At 39.9% G+C, this 23,530-nt stretch overlaps 1 protein-coding gene across 3 annotated transcripts; it reads left to right on the forward strand.

Annotated features, from left to right (window-relative positions):
* The first annotated feature begins 759 nt into the window (after nt 1–759).
* LOC110058526 (tauropine dehydrogenase-like) lies at nt 760–12,479 on the forward strand. Of its 3 annotated transcripts, none has more exons than XM_089291791.1 (6): nt 760–1,754; nt 3,873–4,047; nt 6,393–6,685; nt 7,986–8,486; nt 10,933–11,238; nt 11,891–12,479. In XM_089291791.1, the coding sequence occupies exons 1-6, from the start codon at nt 1,671–1,673 to the stop codon at nt 12,281–12,283; spliced, it is 1,752 nt and encodes a 583-aa protein (XP_089147917.1). In that variant the 5' UTR covers nt 760–1,670; the 3' UTR covers nt 12,284–12,479. The 3 variants fall into 3 exon arrangements, with proteins under 3 accessions (XP_089147917.1, XP_089147916.1, XP_089147918.1); XM_089291790.1 differs by having other exon boundaries at nt 1,455–1,754; nt 7,983–8,486; XM_089291792.1 differs by lacking the exon at nt 760–1,754 and adding an exon at nt 1,923–2,006 and having other exon boundaries at nt 7,983–8,486.
* The last annotated feature ends 11,051 nt before the right edge of the window (nt 12,480–23,530 follow it).

Genomic DNA, 23,530 nt, shown 5'->3' on the forward strand with positions numbered 1-23,530 from the left:
AATTTCAAGCCCATCAAAATTATTAGGGGCTAGTTAACCTCTCCGTCCCCTCCCCTAGCTAAAGTGTGTACCGTTGTGTAGACGTTGGACGGTGCCGTTGGCTTGTGGTTATCATACTTACTAATATAGGCATCCGATAATAAGCCACTGGGTTGAGCTAAGGACTGATCGTAGGATGTAACGTGGCGTGAGATCTAATCCTTTGTCCAAGGAGCTCTTGGTTTGAAATTTCGTCCAAACTTTTTGAAAACATTTTTAGAATTCAATAAAACGATATCAACTATGTTGAACTTTGGTCGCGAAAGTTTGGCTAACTGATGATGATGGATGGCGAGTCAGTATTTTTACCTTGTAAGCGTTATTTCGACAAGAACTTTATAGACCTCGCGTGACATCCATATAGGACTTCAAGTTTTTGCATACTCGTGAACCAAGCTGACAGTGAATGTATCGCATTCCGTGAATTTTACCAAAGCGCGGTACGCGATCTGGGTTTAGTCTCCCAGAAGGAAACAAGAAGCCTTACCAAGCTTAGAATCGGGTCGCACAAGTTAATTATTAACTCATTTTTATTAAAACAAACTTAAGTTTAACTGCTCTTTGTTTCAAAAACAGACTTCGTATTATAGAACGTGACATTCCCCACGCTATGTGCGTTAGTTACACTACTTCTTGCATCGATTATTCGAGTTTCAAAAGCTCGAGTCCAAACGTGTGTAATAAATTTCTATTGTTCTGTTCCTTAAAACTCAGGGAAATAATCTAATAACAGTTTTCCTTTTTCCGTTTCTTTTTTTCTGTTATAATTTTTCCTTGCTTTATCCAAATGTATTTTGTTTCGTAATTTACTTTTACTAGATTTTTTTTCTCTAGAGCGTACACATCTTTACATTATGTGGAATAAAAATTCGCGTAATGAAAGTCACCCAAAATCCTTCCAAGGGCCTGTTTACAAGGAGGTAGGGCTACCCTAGCAAGCGGGCTAACCCTAGTTGAACCTGGGACAACTTTAAATTGCGCGGTTACACTCAAAGGGTCTGGAAACAATTAGAAAGTTAGCCCGGGTGGGCGGGTTAACCCTACCTGGAGTGTTTACAAGGGAAAAAGTTAACCCGCCTGCCAGGGTAAACCTAGCACGCAGATAGGGTAACCCGCCTACCCGGGTAACCCTAGCTGCCTCGTAAACAAGACGAAGAAAAAAGGAGGAAATGTGTGAGTGCTAGGGTAACCCGCTTGCTAGGGTAACCCTACCTCCTTGTAAACAGGCCCTAACAAAGGCCTGATATTCACTCACGGTGGGCACGCGGAGAGGTCTCGGTTCACTCGCTCACAAAACGACAAAAATAAGCAACGAGCAGAAACAGGAGCATATCACATACATGCTCCTGGCAGAAAATGATCTGACGTGGGTAGGCCGTGCCGATTTACAAAGAAGAACCACGCCTCAGAGACTCAGGGGCAGTTAGTTGGGCGGAAAGAAGTAAACGCTGCAAAAATCGAAGCGATGAAAGTTGCCCCGAATAATGCACTGGCGGCTGCCGTGGTGTGGAGATACCGTTACCAGATCAACGGAGCATGACACCGTGACACATACGTGACGGTGAAAACGTTGGCGAGGGACTGGGTTTGTTATGAATCGACTTCCGATTCTACTGATCAGCTGAACAATCATGGCGGCAAGAGAGGATGATATTGTGGCGGGTGAAATGGAGGATCAGACATCCGACCAAACAGGACAAAACTCGGCAGAACAGGTCAGTAATTCACAAAATAACATTCAAACCTTTTGTAATTCAAAATTCAGAAATACTTAAGAGATACCCCGATACCAAATTGTCTAGCTAAATGACAAATTTATTGTAAGCTTACGTGTCAAGCTGTGAAACGAAATATTAAGCTTAATATCATGTAATATTCTAAGCGAGTTCAGGCTTGTTTTGTTTTAGTTTTTGGTGACTTCTATTTGACTCAATGCCTGATAACTTTGAATACTACCCGGGAATGTGGTAAGTAAAACGTTTTTGAAATCCATTGTTTGCCTTTAGCCAGACAATAGGCCACTTTCATTACATTAAAATTCAGCGTGATCACAAACTAAAGATAAGAATAAACATTTTCACTTTGTTACCTTTCTTTGTGTCCTTAGGTCTCGCTAGGAAGCTGCGTTTTGATATATAACTTGAAAGTACATGTGTAACCTATTGCTATAGAAATTGTCGGCTTAACTGAGAAAAAGTTTATTTAACTACCAATTACGTGCATCATATATCTTCATGTGGAGCTTTTCGTTTGGCGTTCTGCTAAAACAGACTAACAACACAATTACCAGAGCAATATAACACTATGCACAAGATGTATTCATTGAATAACTGTAACCAAAGCTGGATCAACTGGGTAAAATCAGTGCAAGTCGTGGTCAGAAGAAGATATTGATAAATGATAGTTTCTCATTGCATCCAAGTTAAATTATGATCGTTTCTTTTGCCTATAGATGAAAGAAAGTCAAACACCCGGGGTCAAACATAAGACCATGCTTTAAAAGAGCAAACCTCCATCTACTTACAATTCAAACCTGCCAGCTTTTCAATCAACACTCTTCCAAAAATTTGAATTAGATGTAGATGGAGAATGTAGTAGGAGGCATAGAGCATTTTCAGAACCTTCCAAAATGAAAAAAGAGGGAGGGACCTACTATTTGGGATTTTAATAGATGCACATGAAGCATTTATTCAATGCTAACATCATGATATATCTTTAGAGATGTGCATAACTGAAGACCATGACAGAAGTTAATCTTGAGATTTGGGTTGCCACAGTGAGAAAAGAATTTTTATGTAGTCTTGCATGAAGTATAAATTGCTGACCTTTATCAAGCTGAGAGTTAGTTCACTCATTCATGACTTTTGCTTTGTTCCTGGCTTTGTTTCTCATTTTTTAGGCGATATAAATTTATTACTAACAGTAATAAAATATTTATCCTTCAGTACAACAGCACTGTTATCAACAGTGTCCTGCTGGCTAAAAAATAAACATTAAAACCTTCAAAGACTACAACCTTGCAAATAAAAATTGTCTAACACATTCCTAAATTGTGGGGGATGCACTGTCCTCCTGGATAGCGTGCTCATCTTTGATTGAGTTGTCCAGGTTCCAGCCCTGGCCAGGGACATTGCATTTTGTTCCTGGGCAAGACACTTACTCTCACATTGCCTCTCTCCACCCAGGTGTATAAATGGGTACTGCCAAACTTACTGCTGGGGGTAAACATGCAATGGATTAGCATCCCATCCAGGAGGGAGTAGAAATACTCCTAGTCTCTTCATGCTATAGAAACCAGGATAAGCTTGGGCCTGCTGGACCACTTGGCTCATATGCAGACTTTACATTTTTTTACATTCCTAAATTACACAAGACCCCTGAATTTAAACTCCTGATGAAATTACTCTACTCCACCAGGAAAATACTGGACTGGTATCCATTGTCACCTAGCAAAAGACATTATTTTTTATGATCATGTAGTTACATGCCAAGTTGAACTAGACATATTTGAAATTTTGTCTTATCAGGAACCAAGATATATTGATTATGTCTCTAATTGTAGGCTGACCTTCGTCAATTTATAAAAACTGTACAAATATGGCAAAAATGTTTGCCTCAAAAATATTGCAGCATTGTCTACAGCCCTTTATGTTGCAACAATAACATTGACCTCTTGCTCAAGGTGTTTATATAGGGTATTTTTTAAACTTCATTGCAATCACTAGGGAAAAAAGTTAGGTACGAAGGATGGGATAATGCATTGAGCAAAAGCAAAAATAAGAAAACAGATAGTTTTAAACAAGCAGACATAACATTTAAGTTTCTTTGTGTAGGAAGATCAAGAGCCAGGTAAACCAGAGGAATCAAACATTCAGCAAGATAATACTGGTCACAATCCTTCTGCCATGGCCAAATCTTCACCAGCTTATGCTGAATCCAACAGTGGGGAAAGTCCTCCATTGGACAGAAAGGACTTGTCCAGCAATGGGAACAACTCGAATAATTTAGGTGAATATATAACTAGCCCTCTCCACGCTTTGCTTTTGCTTACCTATGATTTTAGATTATTTTGTCCTCTACCTGTGTTGGTGGATACTCTACCTGTTTGCACGCATTGCCACATCGCAGACCTATGATTCTAGACTGTCTAGCTATCTGCATGGAGCTATGATGGTAGATTTCTTAGTCCTGGAGGAGTTTTACAGACCTGTAATACTGGGTAATTTATCTATCCATCTGCACACATTGTTAAGGCCCGTGATTCTAGCTAGATTGTCTTGCTAGGGGTCTGCATGCATTGTACATCTATGAAACAAGGACTGAACCATTGCAGTGATTTTTCCTTTGCACCAATTATGGATTATTATCTTGTTATACAGTATTATTGAGAAAGTTTGTAATATTTGTGATCAGCTTAAAGCAGGCCAATTTATCTTTAATTTTTAATTTGCACTTCAGTGCAAATTAACAGATTAATATGGGTAATCATATGAAAGCAATTAAGGAATAATCAAGCAGTTAAGGAATAAGGTTACAGTACAAGTGATAATTGAATATTCTTTCTCAAACTCAGTAATAATTCATCAAGTTAAACAAAGAAAATCACAACTGTGAAGGAGGTTTGGATACCCTGTCTTATTGTCATAGATTTTGACAATTTCGGTTCTCCGTTTACGCCTGAGTTTGTGTTTGGATTGAAAAGATATAACAAGCACTCAAGACAGTGTTTCATCTGCTATCCAAAAACCTTGAATTTCGCCAATAACACTTCGCTGCACATGGTATTTTCACCTCTCTTCTTGATGTTTGGATGTCCCAGTAAAAAACTGTTTCACGTGTTTAATATATTACTTCAAATTGCACTCGCTAAAGGCTGGTGCAGTTTTATAAATCCCTAACCGCACTTACATTCATACAATTACCTACGCTAACCTGTTTGTTATGCACATAATAGTAATCAGCTGGTTCAAGACTCTTCTTCTCCATTTGTATTGTGCATGCAGATGTAGATTTATTACTGAAGTATTTACATCATTTTCCTTTACAGCAAAATTTCATTCATTTTTTTTCTTTGGCAATCTTAGGATAGATAGTTAAGAAGCTTAAAATAATTATTTGCAAGCCATGGGGCATTTTTTCCAAGTGCCTATTTCATACATGTAGCTGTGCTTATGGGGAAAGGTTCAAACCAACATAAGTTTTTACTTTGACTTTGTCATTTTACACTTTGTTGGACTTTGTTCCAATGAGCAAGATAACCAAAAGTGATTCACAACAACATCTTGATCTCGTGGCACGCCCAAAGAACACAACGAACTCAGTCATCTCTTTACTACTTTGGCTTTGCAACAACAACAGGGGTACCATATGTGTTCTTCCACAGCCAGAGTATTGGCTTGAAAATTTCCAAGTTCCAAATATTTCATTTATTTCCACAGCTGTTCATGTCTTGTTATCCAGCAACGAGATACAATTCTAACAAAGAGTTTTTCGGTGGAAACAGGAGCAGTGATAGCAGAACATAACACTCATGCTCTTCCAAAGCACATGCAACAAGTCTGAATCTGTCATCGCCGATAAACTTTCTTTAGTTTGGTTTCTTATCTCAGGATTTGCTCCTTCAATTCATGTAGAAAAACTGCCTAAAGGGAATTCTGTTGTTTGCGTATATATGAAACTCCCCCCCCCCCCCCACCACCCCCAAGGTAATATACCTTAGGGAAAAATCGGTCACAAGTTTAAATTTTAGCTTCCTTAGGGAAGCTGTTAACGAGTGAAGCTTCCCTAGGGAAAATTTTAATAATGTGATCACAGTGTGTATTTTTTTGAGTAACCAGTACTGATGAGCCATGACACTTCTCTATTTTGACTAAGAACTGGAACAGTGTAACCTTCGCTTTACAGATGCTGGGTGGAAGGGAGATGCTTAAACATGTATGGGGAGGCTCTACCCGAGTTCTAAATCGTATCCTTTTATATAATATTTATACTAGAAAAGGTTATCCTTTGGTATAACTTCTATAGAAAATGTCACCCCTTTCACGTCCCTACAGTAGACACAATCCATCCCTTTTCTTTACATTTGGAACTGTTATCTCCCAAAAAGACTTGATGAAATGGCTGTTTGGTATGTCTGTCCAAGATAATTTGGCATTTTCCCTACCCTTTCTGTACTTGAAGTTGTGAAATCTCTACCATGCTAATATGCACTGTCCCTCCAGCTGGATAAAGCTTCCCCTTTTCAGGTTTGGGAAGACTCTCCAGTATAGTTCAGTATTTAGTTTAGTATTGTCAAGTACCCTCACCCCTCTGAGGTACTGATGCTCTCTATTTTTTTTTCTGCTATTCGTCAGCAAGGAGAATCTTGCCCATAGCAGCTGTAGGACTGGCAGCTGGTACTGCCGCTGTGGTAGCTGCTCCAGTGGTTCTTGGTGCTGTTGGCTTTACTGCTGGAGGTGTTGCTGCTGGATCAGTTGCAGCTTCTATTCAATCAGTATTCTATGGAGGCTACGTAGCTTCTGGAAGTATGTTTGCATTGGCACAGAGTGCAGGAGCTGCCGGTATTGGGGTAGCTGGGAATGCTGCCATTGGTGGGATCACTGCTGGCATTACTGGAGGGTTTACGGCCTTAGGAAGTTATATGTTTGTATGTTTCAATTATAAATCGTCTAGCGTTTCTTGTTTTTGGGACATGTTTTATTAATTTTTTTTATTATTGTTTCATTATTAGAGAATCCAGTTTTCATAATTTCGGCTATAATGATATTTTCGCAGAACATAATTGTATTCTGTGCATGTAATAGCATTTTCCAAAATATCAAGATCTATTTTAATGTGAAGTCATATGAACACAATCATCCATTACAGCACATGCAAAGGAAACTGTGTTCGAACGGAAGAGTGCCTCCAACATTCCTAAAAGCATGTGCGCAATTTAATATGTAGTATTAGTCTCTTCATATCATTGACAAATTGATGTCAATTTTTCATGTGTTTGGAGCAAATTTTTCTTATATTGTCGTGAACCAACCTGCACACTAATTGTAACCTGATTGGTGGTCAGTTTGCCGAAATTGTCAAGATCCTTGTGTGATGGCGTCATCTATTTGTCTACTTTTATTCACTATAACAATTAGCCAATGACCTTGCGAGGGATTCGAAGAGTATCGTAAAGTTGTGTATAGACACTAGCCATGTGATGGCGGAGCTTTATAGAGAGGTGGGGCTTAAGTTTAATTGGGGCGTTTCAGACTGTAAAGGGCGTCTTAATTGGTCTTTTGAAATCTATGGGCTTACTGGCAAAATATGGCCTTGCTTTAGGCTTAATAAGGCAAACAGTCACATGGAATATTGAGAGAAAACGAGCTGTTGGGCATTGAACTTAATTGGGAGTAAAATGAATTTCTCTCGGTTCTCTATCGGCTTACTAGTTGTTTACCGCCACAACAGTTCATAGGTTTTTGGCCAAACTGAGCGCTTGCTATAATTTTTACTCAGTTATTTTAACACCCGGAGGGGGGGGGGGGGTGGGGTACTCCCAGAAAAGTCGGGTCGGGGTGTGCGGCCCACTTCCCAAAACCCTTACCCTATTTATGACCAAAATCCGCGATTTTTGCTACCCTATTTATGACCGTTGCAGCTGGCACAGTTGCCCTAAGCATAAGTTACGAAGCGCTTTTGTTGATGGCCTTATTGATAATGATGAAAAGGTAGCTTCTTCTAAGAAACATACCCATTTCAAGACTAGAGTGCTAAAACCACACCCTATTTAAGACCAAAATGGCCAAAATCGACACCTTATTTATGACCAAAACGACTGAAAATCCCTACCCTTTGGGGCCGCACATACCTATATATCCCATATAACGGAGTACCTCCTCCGGGTTTTGACAATTGACAGTATAAGTTTACGAAATTCATAAAAGCTGAAATTTTGTTTTCAGAAGAGTCGTTCAGTCAAGCTGTTGATTTGCGGGTGTGAGACAGAGGCACGCACATTTGCCGGTATTGCATCGTCTTTGAAAGATACTGAAGTTCGACTTCTTGGTTTCCATCAAGATGAAGTAGAGCGCTGCAATGCTGCAATGAACGAGCTCAAGGTAAATTCTCATTGGAAGAGAGAAGAACCAACTTCCATCACATCTCAACCTGTACTGGTAACGAATAATCCAGAGGATGCCATACGAGATGTCAACATCGTGGTATTTATGCTGCCCGCCTCTGCCCATGAAGTTTTTCTTGATACTTTGAAACCTTACATTAAACCTGGCACAATAATAGTTGGTCTACCAGGGGCTCCAGGCTTCGAATTCCAGGTACTTCACGTGCTGGGTGATGTAGGGCAGCGATGCACGATCATGAATTTTGAGTCATCACCCTGGGTCTGCCGTTATACTGAGTTTGGTGTTGACTGTGAAGTTTTTGGGAACTTACTGGGAGCCATAAAGGTAAAAGTGTCTCACTTTAAATTCCTATGATGTTTTTAGGTTATAGCCATTGCAAAGTGCAGACAGCTCTTGTGCAGATCGTGTATGTGTCCTGGTCATGGGCTCCTTCAGGGCCTGCGGCTCGTATTCCCAAAGCATTTTTTGTTTTCCCCAACTTCCTATCGTGTTTCTTTAACCCGATAGAAACAGGGGAAATGTTTTCTGTTTCTTAAGAATGGTTGACTGTTAGGATCGAGAAACGCCGGTCAACGTCCCATTTGACAAATCGCTTGAAAGCGATTTGAAAGCGCGGTCAAAGTGCGGTTTTCGTGTAATAAAATGACTGAAATAAGGTGCGAGGACGAAGCGCTGCTTAAGCCTTAAAATAAACTCAATTGCCTTCAAACTTAACACAAATATGGAACAACCACTCTAATTTATTCCTCGCTTTAAACTAATCTCAGATACACCACAATTTACATGAGCCACACCCATCTAGTAGTATGTCACCCCGGTATGTGTCTAAAGAAAACTTGAGATTCTCTCAAATACGATTAACATTACAACCAGACCGACTGCGTGTTGGACAACGCTAAATTACAATGTGCAATAGGCTTTTCCGGTTTAACTGTTTTTCCACCTGTCCGCGGTCAGTGCAATATGCGCGCCAACAGGTAATTGACTCAGCGGAGCTACACTCAAAATTATTTAGCTTAGTGATCCCTGTGATACTTCGAGAATCATCTAGTGTTTCAATGTTGGCGTTAAGAGCTGGAGACCACTTAATCTTCCACGGCATACAGATATCCGAAATTTCCGGGAATACCCTCTCCCACCCTCCCCGACTGTAGCTACAACTAAGAGCCATTCAGACACAAGAAATAATTGTTCCTCGATAGGAGAGCTTTAAAAAGCGCATTTCAATCTACTGTCACTACTTTAAACGTGTAGTCGGTTCATGTAAATTGCGAAATGTTGGAAATTTGCGCAAGAGCAGTGAAAGCGTGACTGGGCTGCTCGTACGGTTGTGTGACAACTTTTACTGAGTCTCGAATATCAGCCACGCAGCATGGTTGCCGATATAATAAATACAGATTCATGAGGCCCCTGATTCTTACAGCAGAAAGCTTGGGCTCTTTAAGGCAATGCGGACTGGTATTGAGGGGAATCGACGGCTTTTAGGTATGTTTTCTGTAACATTTCCGGGTTAAATTAGTCGTATTAATATTTTGTTTATTTGTTTCCGGTCAGACCGTTTCACATCTTGTTTCCAATTTATATAGGCGAAATTTATTTGGAACTTGCCACTACACTTTTAAACTTACACTTTTGATGATCTCGGTTTGATTTTGTTGTTGTACCGGTAATACATTGCCGGATTAACCTCTCGACGTCTTGAACTTGAACGGAGATCGGCTGTTTACAAAATTAGAATAAGGGCGCGATTTTGATTTGCTTCAAGATATTTCAACTCGATAAATTTGCAGTCCTTTAACGTCCTTGATGCTAAACAGCATTCCAAGTTGACCCATTATTGTGTCTTAACGAACTTAAAGCGTTTTGGTGAATCGAAAACTAAGGTTCCAGGAAATCTCTTGCGTTTGTTATGACAACCATTCACGTGTTGTTTACATTAAGGAAATACACGCGATGACAAACTAGACATGACGGCGGACACGAAATTAAACAAAGTTAACGCGCAATGGTTCGAAAACGTCTAAAAACAGTTTTTATGCAGTGGACATTATGTTTCTACTGATAGCAGTGAATTGACGGGATTCTAATTAATGATAGCCTTTACTTTCGCCATTGAAATTGTCTCTGGTTCGTGCATCATTATTGTGTTATTTGCGCCCAACACATTGACATAGATTTTCGTTTTCCACAAAGGGAAATATTGCGAGTTCGAGCTTGAAACTTGGCATGGTATATCTTTAGTAATGATATTTTAAGGCTGTAAAGTAAAATAATCGGAAAGTGAGGTACCAGATGCATTTTTATGCTGTTAAACATGACCTATATTTTGCCGTTATTTTTCACACGCTTCATAGCTGTTTTTAAAATGGTTCGGAAAACCACTATTTCAACATATCTGAGATTAGTTTAAAGCGAGGAATAAATTAGAGTGGTTGTTCCACATTTCTGTGAAGTTTAAAGTCAATTGAGTATATTTTAAGACTTAAGGAGCGCTTCGTCCTCGCACTTTATTTCAGTCATTTTATTACACGCAAAACCGCACTTTGACCGCGCTTTCAAATTTTCGCGAATTTCTGAAGAATAAAAATTCGCTGGAACCTTTATCTTTTGAGCGATTTGTCAAATGGGACGTTGACCGGCGTTTCTCGATCCTAACAGTCAGCCATTCTTAAATATTGCCGCACGTTAAGTTGTACCGAAAAAAGTACCATCATCTTCCCTTTCTGGCTTGGCCTGCTCCTCGTAACTTATTTTTTGTGTCGTTTCACAGCAAGGAAAGGATGTTGCTCCCAAGAAGGACCCAGTTTCCACACTGCAATCTCTCTTGGATCCCCTCCCTAAACTGATCGTTGCTGGTCATCTTTTGGGTGTTCAGTTAATGAGCGTCGATGCCTACCTGCACACGTCAATACTGTATGGTCAGTGGGAGGGGTGGGACGGAAATCCACTTGACCAGCCACCTCTGTTCTACAATGGCCTGACTGAGTCAGCTGCGAACCTCCTCTCCAGCGTATCAGATGAGGTTGTTAACATTGCCAAGCTCTTTGAGTTGAAGACTGAAGCTGATATGTCTAGTGTAAGAATTTTCAATTTTATAAAAACAAATACCCACCTAATCTTTGTCTCGTCGTTTGTAGTTGATATGTGATGTACAAGCAAGCAAGAGAGGTTGAAGAGTAGTGTTTGGAGGGGAGGGGAAGCAATGTTATTCCTTTTTTACTTAAGAACTGGCTCTGTTAAATCTGTGGTGAAAGAAAGCAACGTCCAATCCAGGTATGCTTGTTGGTAAGAATTCGTCAGTCAGACAGACGTTTAACTACAGACCACCAGCTATAGAAACAACTACTCTTTTCAAGGTTAAGGAACAAAGCAGACTTCAGCCTCTCGATCTAAAAATGCAAGTCTGCTTATGTAGATCTGCTTCACCGCCGTTACCACAAGCATTAATGTACGGGCCCACCGACTACCATACATACTGGCCATTAATGTCATTCCACACCCATCAGTGTTAGTATCTATAAATGAACTGATTAGGATATCCGCTATTCCCCTAGAAGGCATTACAGCATTTCTTTTCAGGTTACTTTAACAATTTGAGAGTGATTATTAATGCCTGAGGCATTCCACACGCCATGTCCAGCCTGTAACCTTACGAGCTAAATACTGCAACGCTTTGCGTGCCTGTGATAACACATGATTTTAAAGTGTTGCGTACTAACTCTCCACAGGTTGTCCACATTCATCTATGGCTTGTGCGACGTTATTCTCATGACATCTCAGATAAGTCGACTCTTTACAAGGCAATACAGACCAATGCTGCATATCAAGGGATCAAGCATCCAGTCAAGACAACTGAAGACGGCAAATTCGTGCCAGATTTCACGCACCGTTACATGACCGAGGATGTCCCATACGGCCTGGTAGTCATCCGGGGTGTTGCAGAAATTGTGGGTGCTAAAACGCCGAATATTGACAAGGTGCTTACATGGTGTCAGGAGAAAATGGGCAAAGAATACCTCGTGAACTCAAAACTGCAAGGAAAAGATGTCGCTTCATCCAGAGCACCGCAGAGATATGGATTCACTTCTCTGGAATCCATCTTGTCGGTGACCCGTCCGTAGATCAAGAGAGCGTAAAGCTATTAATTGCATAAATTAATAACTGTTAAGTGCGAAAATATGCGGACGGTTTTTCATGTATGTCAGTCGGGGGGTAGGTAGTAGTCGGTATTTATTTACTTGAGTGGAATCCACTCTATTCTACTTTAATATACAAGTGCGTTATTAAGCTCTAGAAATAAACAGCAACCGGAATAAAGGGCGTGGTTACTTTAAATCACTCAAGAAAAGCAGCATGAAGGCAACAGATTTTTTTCCCCTTTCTGTTTGAGTTGCCTGCGAGTTAAAAGACAACTTTCTGGACATGTCCACTGTCGTATTCTGTGAAAAGTTCAAAAAGCTGGCTTCGCATAATTTCAAGCCCATCAAAATTATTAGGGGCTAGTTACCCTCTCCGTCCCCTCCCCTAGCTAAAGTGTGTGCTGTTGTGTAGACGATGGACGGTGCCCTTAAGTTGTAGCTATCATACTTACTCATGTAGGCATCCAATAATAAGCCACTGGGTTGAGCTAAGGACTGATCGCGGGATGAAACGTGGCTTGGGATCTAATCCTTTGTCCAAGGAACTCTTGGTTTGAAATTTTGTCCAAACCTTTTGAAAACATTTTTACAACTCAAAGAAACGATACCAGCTGTGTTTTACTTTGGTCGCGAAAGTTTGGGGTAACTGATCATGACGGATGGCGAATCAGAATTTTTACCTTGTAAGCGTTATTTCAACAAGAACTTTGTAGAAGTAGCGTGACATCCCTACTGGGATTTCAATTTTTTGCGAACTTATGAACCAAGCCAAGCTGAAAGTGAATGTATGGCATTCCGTGAGTATAGATACTTCCAACTGTTTTGACGTTTTCATATCGCAAAACCTTTGAATATGACTGATTTTCTGTTTTATACTGGATGATTTTGCTTTAGGTGATGTTTTTATAACTGGACTAATTGCTGGTCATTGTGGTACAGTAAGGAAAGCGGCCATCACTTCTCACAAACAGCCACACAAGCCACGCTTATTCTAGGGGTACAGTTTCGATGGCTATACTCGTTTAAAAGCACAGCCCTCTTCCCTCCCTCCCTCCCTCCCTCCCTCCCTCCCTCCCTTCCCCCCCCCCCCCACCCCCTTTTGGACGTAAATTAACGAAGGGTCCCCACAAAACACAAAAACTCAAAAGCTGAAGCTCTTTCAATCTGTTGGTACAATCCAATCCTTTCCCTGATATACAGCGTTAAATACCCGTTGCAGGTACTTGAGAGTAGGAAATAGATGCAACATTGTTTTAACAGGTTTTATCAACCTTCTGAGTATAATGAACAGTTTTTAATTGACTAGTTAATTTTATATCCCAATATCCAAGACAACAAGAAAGCCACAAGTTCTGCTGAGAAGGACCAGGAAAATAAAGCAGAAAGTGGTGGTGCCTCTAGTGAGAATCGTCTTCATAGCGACCTATTGTTTAGGTCTGAGCAAGCCACCTGGCAAACAGTGCCAAAGCGCAGTCAGCATTCAAGAGCACAAAGACAAGGTATTGTCAATCACGAGTATTGATGACAGAGTACATAATGATTTACATTTCCGAGACTTCCTGGTGTCAGTATAAAGGTAAAGCGTCTATTAGTTTGTTTTTGCCTGGTTTACCTCGTCTGCGCAGCGCCCCTGTTGGTGACAGTGTTAAGTTTTATCTCGCACTGAAGTGATGAATGACTATTTTCTCGGTCAAATGGAAAATGGATGCACAGGAACTAAATTTATCTGGTGCTTTTATTTTTTTATAATGCTTTGGACTGACTAGATTTGTTGTCGCCAGGGGAGTAGCAATACACCTGGTAAGCGAGACGTAGTGTTTGTAAGTTGCTTGGGTTTCGATTGATTTGACCAATGGAAATTCAGGACACTTGGGTGTGGAATTGTTATTGGAAATGGTAGATTACCTCCGGCGTGTAATGCGATTTCGATTACCCAAACACTCCCTCTTCTCCAAAAGTTCAGTAGCAGTTTTAATAAGAAGGTAACAACTATTTCGAAGCCTTTGTTAACATACAGAAAGGTAAATGTTAATTCAAGGTATTAATTAACATTTGTTCTAGCTTTGCTTTTGATCGAAAATATTTCGAATAACAGCTTTTTTCTACCGAAATTTTTGTAATGTTAATCGCTACTTTTGCTAACAACATGCGATTACAGAATTCTTTATAGTTTTGCTGTCAAATTAATTCCAAACTACTCACGAGAAGAAACGTGACGTGATTTGGCATCAAACAGCATAAAACAGTTAAAAGTTGTGAATAGTAATAACGCAATGCCAAATTAATCAAAGTGACTATCAGCCACTGCACTTGGAAAATGGATCGTCTGTAAACAGTGACAATTTTGATGCCACTGACTTGAGGTTTTAATCCGAAGAGTTAAAGTTAAAGCCCACTGGCATTGGTAAGAAATAGTGAAAAACGCAACGGTTAGAGAATACATGAGGAGATGTGACACCGTTGAAAGCATTTATAGAGATATCGGTGATCTTCGTCTGAGACAATTATAAAGAAAGTACCGCTTCTTGTCCGATCTCCAAAGCAAGTAATAATTCTCATTTTCATTCCTATTTTTTTGTCGTTCTTTATTTTTCCAGCAAATATTAGGGATTTTTTCTTTCTTTGTCTTTGTTACCTTTTGAGAGATCTTAGATATAAAAAAAGAATGTATCTACCGCACAGGCAGACCACTCTATGTTTTCGTGGTTTTAAATAATTGTTTATTTGAAACGAACAGAATCTATGGGGGTTATGAATAAAGCTCTGAAAACTGCATATCTAAATTACATCTCGGTCTGAATATCCCAATAAAGTTAAATGAAATGTTAATCGACTCGTGTGGTGTTTTTCACCTTCCTGGGCCGTCTGATCTGAAGCGTTTTTTTACTTAAATTACTGTTGGCCGCAGACCGATGAGACAAGAGAGGGAGACAAGGCTTGCAACTTGGCGGCCGCCAGCTGCTACCTCCTTACTTCACACTGGAATTAACGCCAAAATACTGATAATCTCACCGAAATGGCGACGGTTGTTGACCGATGAGATCCCTTCGCCGAATAGCGTCGCGCACAAATGACGTCACGAAAATTTACCCCCCGATGTGACTCAGACAAACAAACCATTTCATGCGCTACTTCTCTGAAAGCGCCGACGTATGGAACAACGGCGCTCGCGAGCGCTTCAGCGTGATACTCAGTGAGTGATTTCGCAGGCTGATGGCCTCTCTAGCTCAAAATGTTACAGAAAACTCCCAACATGTACCTTGGAATAATAATAATAATACAGAGATTAAAAGAGGGCGGCAAAGTATGATGGTAAATACAAAGGCTGTTTATGCGTCGTTACGTCCTTAGTAGATCTTAGTAGAAAAATTATCGACATTCAGATGTATTACTCACAAGAAAGCCAGCAAGCCTGCAAATAAATACCATAGATTCGATTCGATTCGTTGCCTTGCCGTGATCAAACTGGCCTGACTCTGTCTTGGCACATAAAAAAAATAGTTTTAGCCCGCGCTATTTATGTTTCACGTATCGCGCCATACATATCTATGAAATATATGCAGTTGAGGTCTGCTAACAGTCAAAGATTTGTTTATGTGCTCGGATAAATGGCTCTATTAAAATCTAGGTCCTCTAAATTGCACAGAACACCTAATTCTACCATGCATTTGGAGTTGTCTCTGGGATAATAGTAATTATGTCCTCCTGTTCTATCGTATTTGTTTGAGCGGACTGCTCGGGTTGTCAAATATGGGAATTTCTGGAAATAAGTCAGCTGATAAGTCTTCTCTTCAAGACCAGGATAAACAATGGATAAGTTTCTTCCGATTCTTCGTAATACGTTTCTCCCTGTGAACTATTCTGATCGGCTAGTCGCAACTGCCGCGTTAAAAGTTCTCGACTTCCAATTCCTGATGGTCTTGAGTCTGCCCGACTGTCACTGCGGCTTTGTAAGATCCTCGTGCAATTTGTGACATTTAGGCTCCTTTGTGGACACCTTGAATCCATTTTGCATTACCCACGGCAGCAGTGTTTGCTTTCTAACATTATATAAGCTAAGCAAGAACCTAGACCACCAATCCTTCCTTTTTTGCCTGATTTTCTGGTCTAAAATACAACGCGCCCATACAAAACCTTCTACCGGACTATAATTCTTGTCTGAGTCATGTGGGGGGGGATCTCTGGTGATGTAATCTATTTTTAGAAACTGTGCGCGACGCTATTTGAGCTTCATCCCTCCAACATTTTCCAAGCAAATCGATGCTGAAATCACAAATACAGCTTTCTCAATATGATCGGTGCCAAACTCAGCGACCAAAGGAATTCAAGGCATGCAGGCCGTTTCAAATCTACCAATCAGCGCTTCATCCCGCGGCAGCCCACCGCAATGCCAAGCGATGATTGGTAGATTTAATAGGTTGACAGAGACATGCAGCCTTAGTTTATAGCGTCCTTCTTTGCTATCGGACATCCATGTTACGGTCAATTGACACCTTTGAAAACAAGGTATCCGCTGACAAGTATCACGTGACCATATCGCGGGTTCAAGTTGAAAGCTCATCGAGGTCACGTGTGTTTTTGAAGTTGACAGCTGACCAAGCGCTGGTTTTGATTGGATCATGGGCTCATGTCAAGTTAACTTGTTGTAAAGAGGGTTGGTTTGTTCGGAAGCCGGTTAACGCTAACCCAGGATTAAAAGTTAACCGAATGATAAATTTTTCTTGTATGCAAATGTCTTTTACTGCATTTGTTTTAAGTATTTTGAGATTACTCAAACTCAAAACAGAAGGCCAAGCAATATGCAATATACAATAAACCTCACCGCCAAGTTACAAAACTCCAATCAAAATTCTCGTTTATCTTAGGTTAGCTTAATCGGTCTCCGCTTTTAGGCTTGGCTAAATCTATGTATTATAATTGGCTTCTGTATATGAAAACGTTCGTGCAATAATCTATTCAATGTAGATCATTTCTGTGGTAAGATTTTGAGTACTTGCATCAGAAATTCAAAGAATAACTAACTTGACACGGTGCAAGCGACTGTAAAACGGCCCTAGACGGCGCGATGTTGGAAACCCGGGGCTACCCCTATATGAAAGGCTGGGTCGTCGTCTCGGGTACAAATCAAGGATTCTGGTCTCACTTAGGGTGTTGATGACGAAGCGTCACCATTCTTAGCTGTCAAAGTATCCTTTAAGGTGCACTACAAGAAATAATAACAAAAGAAACGCTTTCATTTAGTTCTGTTTTTAGGCTTGATTTCGGGTGTCTGGAAAACCCGAATAGCGAATAGCAAATTGTCGCGAATAGCGAATAGCGAACACCGGATGGTCGCGAATAGCGAATAGCAAATAGTACGAATAGAGGCGAACAGTCGCGAATAGCGGCAAATAGTAGCAAATAGGGTACCCAGCATCTCGCCGCAGTCAACCTCGAAGCAACGTGGGACGGAATTTTCCCGCTTAAAAAACATGGACGCTTATCAGGACAAAAGGTGTTTCTAAATGTAATGTCTTCTGTTCTCATCGCTGCAAAAGCGCAAATGCGCCTCTATTAGGATATCCTTGTTTTCTGTTTTCTTAATGTCGTCCATGGACAGCCCATAAATTCATTGAAATTCTGTTGCTTATTTGGATCATTAATTAACGCATTAGATGTTGTTGTTTTTATAACCGGAGAGGTTCGTTTATGTCCTTTCAGTCGATAAAAGAATCACAGACCACTTGCCTCATATTTATTGTCCTTTTCACAGAAAGTGCTTGGTCGAGTTATCAGCGTCCACGGATAAACGCTATTCAGCCTGCCGAACTGAGTGAGTGCATGGTTTCAAGCGTCGTGCTACTGCTGCGCTTGAGTCGAAGTTCTCGGTATTCGCATTGAAGCAATTTACGAGACTAGAACAAGGGGATAAACTAAGTATATTGAAAACTTTATAATAAATTAAATTTTGAGGGGTTCCGTCGGCTGTCGAAGAATTCAAGCCCCTATGGAAACGGCAAAAATTGCGTAATTTTACGGGCTTAAAAAGCGTTTTAGCCCAATATCGTTTTTTTGCCCAATATCGGGTCGAAATAAATACTTTGATTAACTTTTGGTCTTCTTCAATCAGTATTTGGAACAAAAAGACTGGGCAGTAAGAACGCGCGCCAGCAAACACAAACGTTTTTATTTAAAGGCTAGGTGAACTTTTTTGCATACTTTTCGAAAATTGAAAAGTCTCTTCATAGAATGACTACTCGATATATTTCTAACTGTGCTGTTTTGTCGTTGTTGGTGCCTTCAATTACTTAGCCTTAATAGTTTCCGAATAATAAAAAAAAAGAAAATCGATGGTTAAACTGACAACCGTTTACATAACACATTATCCCCTGTCATGTTTTTCGGCTCAATTCCCGTAAAAGGTACCGCAAAAGCTCTCGCGGTGGACCTTTTGAAGATTAGCCCCTAAAATGTACGACGAGCACCCCCGTTATTTTTATATGAGTCTCGATTTCAAACAGTCTTACTCTATTTTTCAAGAAAACTTGCTTCCTTGGTCTGGCTGGATCACGTCAATAAAGCCTCTTCGTTTCATTTCGTGTATTTAATTGATTCGTTTTCCATCAAGATCAAAATCGAGACACATGCTAAAATTTACTTTAAAAGACCAGTCTCCTTTCGAATATTTGCAGACTCATCGAGTGTATATGAACGGGAAAGACAAACCCTGCTGTGTCTCTATTATAAGCAACTGTCTAAACCTCAATAATTTAGTAATTCCAATTGGAGCTAACTGAAAATAAATATTACGTGACGTCAGTCACGTAATACATATAGCGTGTGTGAACTTATATTTTGGGCTTTGTCTGTAGTTTTATGTACCTTGCGTGAAATAATGAAACAATGTTGTAATAACGACATGGATCAACTCTCTTTTTGTATATTTCCCACAAAGCAAGGCCCACAAATGGAACAAAAACAGACTAGAGTGCTGAACAATAGAGTTCTTTGAACATACCGCATTATGCAAATTTGAGAAGAGACTGTCCCGAAGTTTTGCATTTTACCTGTGTGAACCTTGATTGCCCAGAAATTTTTTTCCATATTATTATAGTAGAAACGACACTCTTTTGCACAGTACTTGTTTTAGTTCCATATGGGACATACCAAGATGCATTTTAAGCCCGTAAAACTACGCAAATTTTGCAAGGCAATTCTTTAACGGTCGACGGAATCCTTCAAAATGCTTGAAAAACTTAAAACTTCCTATTGTTAGATAGAAGAAAAGTAAAGCTCTTATGCTAAGTTTACCCCGAGTTCTAGCGCTGCCTTTCAGGGAATCAAGCATCCAGTCAAGACAACTGAAGACGGCAAATTCGTGCCAGATTTCACGCACCGTTACATGACCGAGGATGTCCCGTACGGCCTGGTAGTCATCCGGGGTATTGCAGAAATTGTGGGTGCTAAAACGCCGAATATTGACAAGGTGCTTACATGGTGTCAGGAGAAAATGGGCAAAGAATACCTCGTGAACTCAAAACTGCAAGGAAAAGATGTCGCTTCATCCAGAGCACCGCAGAGATATGGATTCACTTCTCTGGAATCCATCTTGTCGGTGACCCGTCAGTAGATCAAGAGAGAGTAAAGCTAATAATTGCATACATTGAATAATAGTAATAATAATAATAATAATAATAACTGTTTAGTGCGAAAATATGTCAACGGTTTTCTGAGAACATCTGTGAGCTACAAATGTAGAACACCCGGGAACTCCGTTATATGGCCCAAACAGGGACGTACCGCCAGGCAGGGTATAGTTTGACCTCGCTGCACTCAGCCGGTGTGTAATACATGTATGGTTGCAAAGGTGGACGAAGGGCTAAGTTAACAGGTAATAGACCTTATTCCCAGGATAATATATAGACATCAAAGACATAAAACCCAGTTCTTCCACGGATAGTGTTATCAAGCACTTTGCCTGGATGTTTTCGTGCTGTCCACGTGGGCCAATTCAGTTCCGCGTCACAATAGTGGAAATTTCTACTCTCTCCTGGGAAGACAGGAGTGAAATAAAGATAACTTGAGAAGGATAACCTTGGGAAAAAGTCAATTAGAAGGATTAACTCTCTTACCCTTCATCCTCTCTTGATAATAACAACAATAATAATATTATTGTTATTATTATTATTATTATTATTATAATTATTAGCAATAGTAATTGGACCGAGTGGAGTACAATTCAGGGAGTAATCGCGCGAGCAATTTCAAAATCGGACGAGCGCGAAGCGCGAGGCCGATTTGAAATTACGGGCGTATCTATAAAAAATTTAAGAATTAAAAATGTCTTTTAAGAACTTCTTTTGAGTGAAAACGGCTGTAACGCTTTTCAAATGCTTTGAAAACTGTAGAAAACAGTGCGAAGGAAGCCATTAAAGCGCGCGTAATTGACGTGCGAATCACGTGGGTATCCAATTACAGGTGTCCACTTACGAAAAGTTCAAATTGGATACCTGTAATTGGACACCCACGTGATCGCGCGCCGATTACGTGACAAATAGGCGCGCGGAGAACCAATCTCGATCGAGAATTTTGTTATAGATACGATTTTTGTTATTGTCATTGTTATTGTTATTGTTATTGTTATTGTTATTGTTATTGTTATTGTTATTGTTATTATTATTGTTATTGTTGTGGTTGTTGTTGTTGTTATTATTGTTATTATTATTATTTTATATAGGGCATGCTCCCAAGCCATTCAGCAGCGCTGTACAATTTCCTAATAAAATAATAAGTAAATAATTAAAATAACAAAAAGATGAAAAGAAAATAATCAAATCATGAAGTTAAGGAATTCCTAAAAAAAATTTTTAAAAAGAAAAGTATTTAGCTTAGATTTAAATGTCGCTAGCGACCTACAGTTTCTTATACTTTCTGGTAGTGAGTTCCATAAAACTGGAACAGCATATGAAAATGCAGTGTCCGTGCGTCCTAAGATTACATTTAGGGGTAACAAGTTGGGATTTATTGGACCAGCGTAATGATCTAGGAGGAACGTATGGTTGTAATGGTTCGCTTAAATAAGGAGGGGCAATACCATTAATAGATTTAAAGGCCAAAAGCAGCATTTATGGTTGTCAGTATACCCACCCCCGGTTATAGAAAAGATTGTTTCACTAACTTGTAACTTTTGTAATAGCTCTTCATAACAAGCGTCAAGGCCGTGGAAACGCAGTTTTTCGAGGGTGGGGAGTGGAGTCCAGCCAAAGGGCACATAAAAGGATACATTACTTGTAAAAAATTTCGGACATAATATTTCGGACGTTCAATTTTCGGACACTATTTATCTCATTTCCGACAAATTTCGGACAACAATTTCGGACCCTTTGCTGAAACACAGCTTAAGCAAATTTACGGCTACAAAACACGAATTAGACTGAAATAACATCTGTGAAAACGATGTTTGAATGCACCCCAAGGTTTTAAAGATACACCGACGAGAAAATAACACAAAACAAGGCATTACATATCTCAAGCAGTGTCTCTACTTGAGTTCGCTCCATAAAGCCTGGCATAAAGGAAACTAAGAGTTTTGGAACTACTTCAGAGCTTTATCCTGTATTGGAAACATTTCGGACGCTTTAAAAAATTTCGCACGCTTAATTAAGCGTCCGAAAGTTTATAAAGCGTCCGAATATTTCCTTCCGGACGGTTTTATTTTCGGACACTTTTTTCGTCCCGAATTAGAATCGTTCGAAATTTTTTGCAAGTTATGTAGTAGTGAGTATCTTAGTTTTCTTTAAAATAACGGTTTGTGTTAGCAAATGTATTGGATATCTATACAAAATAGTTTCCTATTCGTACGAGCAAGTTGGTGGATAGAGCGGTTTTCAATAGAGTGTCGTAAAACCAGGACCAAAGTAATCTCTCCGTTCAGTCGCTTAGAACACAGACACTTCAATGAGTTCATCGCAACTCGGAGCAATTACATGTTGCCGTCGCAAAGTGCGGGAAAACGAATGTGAGTAAGAAAACCAATCGCTCCCAATTGATCAAACAATAACACTACCCACAGTGATTATCAAAAAAGTTGTAGTTATGTCAGTCGAGGGTGGGTAGTAGTCAGTATTTATTTACTTGAGTGGAATCCACTCTATGCTACTTTAATATAAGAGTGTGTTATTAAGGTTTGTAGTTCATATAAGTCACTCGGAAATGTAGAAGAACAAAAAAAGCAACATTTACGAAAAGGAGATCGCTGCAATGTGTTTATAAAGTATAACCCTAAACCCTTCACTTGGGACAGATGTAAAGTAACAAACGATATAAGCTTTAAAAATAAAAAGGAACCGGAAGCAATCATTTTGAAAACACCGAATTCTGGTGATTCTGCCCATCCGGTTTCACTGCGCAGTCTGCATCTATGACGCATGCCTGAAAAGGTTGCTCCCAGAGCTCTCGTTTTCCGACCGCTGGTCAAGGGGGACGAAGACTCTGGGAACGAGATTTGGAGAATGGAGAATTCAGGCTAACATGTATGCGCATGCTTAGAACGCCGCTGTTTTCCGCCACAGCAATGAACTGAATAGGTTATATATGGGAGCATTTTTAAACCACTGGTGGTAATTTACAAGCTCGGCGCATATCCTCGTTGAATACCTATTGCCTTGGATGTTACACACTCTATTCATAACTAAGTTTTATACGATGGAGTTATGACTTGGCACTGAAAATATCATACAACGTTTTCAAAAGTAAATTATAACCTCTCGCATTGTTTCTTGACCGCTGTTATTTTTATTTTCGTTTTTCGTTGCTTACTCCAAATCGGCTAAAAAAATAAAGGCTCGCGACGGCTAATTTTAAGACTAATTATGGTCAAGAGAGAGAAAATACAATACCTTACAAATAGTCTAAGAGCTTTACAAGCTCGATAATCTAGTTTTGGTTTCAATCAATTAATTTGTTAACAGTAATCAGAACACTTAGCTTCTGTTACATTATACATGGATCAATGTAAACGTAACAACATTTTTAGCTACATTCCAAGACGAAAGTAAGTTCTTTCCCACCTCTCCCCTACTGAAGGTTGAGTTTATTCATCTATTCCTGAATTACTTACTTTGAAGTGAGGCTCCAGCGTTCATAAGGGGCCGGAAATGGGCGGCTCCGAGAAGAGTTCATGTAGGGCATACATTCTATAGCCGGTGTCGTTTTATCACTGAAGGTGTCAAAAAAATGGATGCAGAGGAA

The sequence above is a fragment of the Orbicella faveolata genome, unplaced genomic scaffold (assembly GCF_042242905.1).
Source record: "Orbicella faveolata isolate gen_17 unplaced genomic scaffold, um_ofav_v1 contig_24, whole genome shotgun sequence".
NCBI lineage: Eukaryota > Metazoa > Cnidaria > Anthozoa > Scleractinia > Merulinidae > Orbicella > Orbicella faveolata.

Bases quoted from the DNA above. Each gene is read 5' to 3' on its own strand.
- LOC110058526 (XM_089291790.1), top strand. From the start codon at position 1,671: ATGGCGGCAAGAGAGGATGATATTGTGGCGGGTGAAATGGAGGATCAG. The intron at 4,048-6,392 runs GTGAATATATAA...GCTATTCGTCAG, and splicing joins GAACAACTCGAATAATTTAG to CAAGGAGAATCTTGCCCATA. The intron at 11,239-11,890 runs GTAAGAATTTTC...AACTCTCCACAG, and splicing joins CTGAAGCTGATATGTCTAGT to GTTGTCCACATTCATCTATG.